Here is a 3184-nt window from a genome sequence, read left to right as displayed (position 1 = left end):
ATAAAGTCAGAAGACTCATACTCTAAAATTAGCATAAAATATGACTAATCTAATTAATCGATAAGCAATTATGTTAATTTGTCTAAGTACCCAAAACAAAGTTCAATTGGATCCTTGAAAAAACAGAATCTTACAGTTATCAATAAGTTTCTCAAAATCAAACTAGTAATCTTTTGAAAAAGAAAAAATATCAGTAATATTTTTAACGTCAATTCTTATTTCTAGATTGTTGTATAATTGAAAAATTCATTAAATGTTGACTTTTAATTACGTGTAATTTTTATTAAATTTTAATTTAATTATTATTTACAAAATACAAAATTTAATTTAAGTTGATTAATGGAATAGTGTTTCACTTGTGAGTGGACAATTGAGTGCTAAAATTGCCTTGCATGAAATGATTGTGATAGAGAGGTGGGTGATAATGCCTCTAATTATACCTTGCTAATATGTTGATGATCCATTCTGGCCAAATTGCCTACTAAGTTGTCATTTTGATATTTTATTAAATATTTTTTATTTATCTTTCAATAAATAAAATATTTCTAAAATGTATTTACAAGTACTATTAAGTTAAATTAAAGAAAGATAAAGATAAATTGGAAAGAATTCTAGAGAAGCAGATTCTACAAAACATTTAGACAATAATAAATACTTCTTAATTTTACAAAATCACAGATAATTTTGAATAAAATAATTTACAAACATTCACTGTATATTTCTAAAGTTGATAGAAAGAAAGATTAAAAATAGGAAAACTTTTCTTCTTCTTGTTGATCTCTGAAGTACAGAGCAAGTATACAGCCATTAAGACAAATGAGTAGGAAATTAAGCAACAAGACTTTGCTTGGATCACATTATTCCCTATTACAATTTTTTCTTTTCATACATACCCTTAATTCCTCACTGTACAACAAACAACTCAAAAACAAATCCCAAAATAGAAAATTTTTTTAGAAAAAAACACAAATTGTAGAAAAAAAAAGAAAGAAAAATCTGGTTTTTTTTCCGGCAATGGAAAGTGGAAACTGATTAGTAACAACAAATTGGGCAACGTATTAGACCATTTTCATTACAATCTGGGCAACGCTGAAACCCATACTCACCTTCATCGCCGTCGTCTTCTTCTTCTTCTTCTTCTTCTTCCTCGCGTTCATAGTATATCTTGCAGCTTCCTGAACATGTCTCACATGGCACAAACCTGATATCCCCACAAGCCTCACAAGCTCCATTACAATTCCCACCATCGTCCTCCACCATTTCACATTCTTCAACCGCTTTCTCTAGCTCTCCTTCTTCGTGCATTCGCCTTATCTCCTCTGCTCCGCCGATGAATTTTCTTCCGATGAACACCTTCGGTAGTCCTCCGCTATACCCTTCTCCCAATAGTTCTCTCAGTTCCTCCTTGAATCCTGAATGCATTGATACGTCTCGCTCATCAATTCGAACACCTAAGGTTTTTAAGATCACCCTCACATGGCAGCAATCTTCGTATGTTTTTCTTACCCCTCGTAGGCTTGTGAAGTATACCACCACCTTCTCTTTACCACTTTTAGAGAATTCTTTAATGGGATCGTTGCCGGCGGTGGGATGAGAAGGAGGAGGTGATTGTTGTTTCTCGCCGTCTGATGGCTTGAGGTAAAATGGATGGGTGGGAGAGAGATCCTGGAGAGATTTTCTGGGAGAGCAGAAGATTTGAGAGTCGAGTTGTGGAAACTTGGAGTTTGCTTCTTCATCGGCTAATTGCAGCCACAGAGGTTTCGGATCAGTCTGAGGTTTATTCGGTGAGAATTTGGTTCCACTAATTCTCGGGCTATCAAGAACTGGACTTGGATCGCGAGAGACATCGAAAGAGAAGCTGCGAAACCGGTGAGGCAAATGTACAGAGCCATCATCTTCTTCAAGCCCTGCCATGAGCTCCCAAGTATTGATCGTTTCAGGCTCTCCCGGCGGCGTTCTCACCGGTGTTCTTGGAACAATTTTGGGAATTTTTGCTTGGATCTTATTAGACCAAGACTTTGCTTCAATTAAACCCACTGAAAATTCTTTGTTTTTCAAATCCTTACTTTGCCCATCACACACACTCGAATTCTCACGATCATTCTCAATCGCTGCCAAAATATCTATAGCAGCACTGACGTTGTCCTTGTAATTGGCAGGTGAATCAAGCGCAAGAGAGCCTAATGTGGTGGAGGTGAGCGCCACTACATGGTAGCTATCGCCTTTCTTCTCCGGCGGATGAACAACATGCATTGAGTAGCTCCGAGGAATCGGAGAATAAGGTGCGTGGCAGTGCCGGCAACGCTTTTGCTTTGAGCTTGCACAACCCATGTAAAAAAAATCTTGAAAAAACAGAGAAAATTTGCAGAAAAATAGATTAAATGATCATGAAATGCCTCCAACCTTCATAAATAACAACAAAAACTGCAGGGACAGATCCATTAAACTACGTAAAGAAACCGAAACTGCCAAATTGGGTATTAAATAATCAAGAATCCGAGCTGAATCAAAGAACCCAGAAAGCAGAAATTGAAGAAAAGAGAGAATAATTTGGTGGAGAGCTGAAACAAGGAGGAGCAAAAGACAAGATAGAAGATTTCTGGTTTCAGAGATGTTTGGGATCTCCAAAAAAAACTTGAAATGATGACATTCAACAGTGGAAGATTGAAAGATTAAAACTTGAAAGGGAATGGGAAAATGGAATGAAAAGTCAAAGAAAATGGCCGTGTAGAAAACCACCACAAAGACCGCCTCCTGATTCACAATGGAGTCGCTCTCTCTGCGTAGCTTCTTTATTTTTTCCCTTTCACTGTCAAGATCTTAGAGAGAGAGATAGAGAGAGAGAGAGAGAGAGAGTCTTGCTTAGCTTGGAGCATCCATGGGGGAAGGTATCAAACTGAGTAATAAAGAGAAGTGGAATGGAAATTTCTTTTAGTTATTAATTAATTTATGATATTTTTTAATTTTTGTTGAGTTGGTAACGTCTGCTTGTTTGATAAAGAAAAGAGATGGGAAAATCGGAAAAGAGAAACGAGAAAAATAGGAAGTGGTATTGAATCCGCAAATGCGGGAATTATTGCTTAATTGGCGAATCCCATTCACCATTCTATTTTCTTTTCTACCTTTCTACGGAAAATTAATAATAGATTTTTTTTCCAATACGAAAATGTTTTAATCTAATCAA

At 36.2% G+C, this 3184-nt stretch overlaps 1 protein-coding gene across 1 annotated transcript; it reads right to left on the bottom strand.

Moving 5' to 3' along the window:
* Positions 1–744: 744 nt before the first annotated feature.
* Positions 745–2960, bottom strand: LOC110600953 (uncharacterized protein At3g28850). The gene has a single exon (XM_021737906.2). The coding sequence runs from the start codon at positions 2329–2331 to the stop codon at positions 1033–1035; it is 1299 nt and encodes a 432-aa protein (XP_021593598.1). The 5' UTR covers positions 2332–2960; the 3' UTR covers positions 745–1032.
* Positions 2961–3184: the final 224 nt, after the last annotated feature.

This window comes from Manihot esculenta, chromosome 15, assembly GCF_001659605.2.
Source record: "Manihot esculenta cultivar AM560-2 chromosome 15, M.esculenta_v8, whole genome shotgun sequence".
NCBI lineage: Eukaryota > Viridiplantae > Streptophyta > Magnoliopsida > Malpighiales > Euphorbiaceae > Manihot > Manihot esculenta.
The sequence above is the reverse complement of the archived record's forward strand: the minus strand, read 5'-3'. Positions and strand labels throughout refer to the sequence as shown.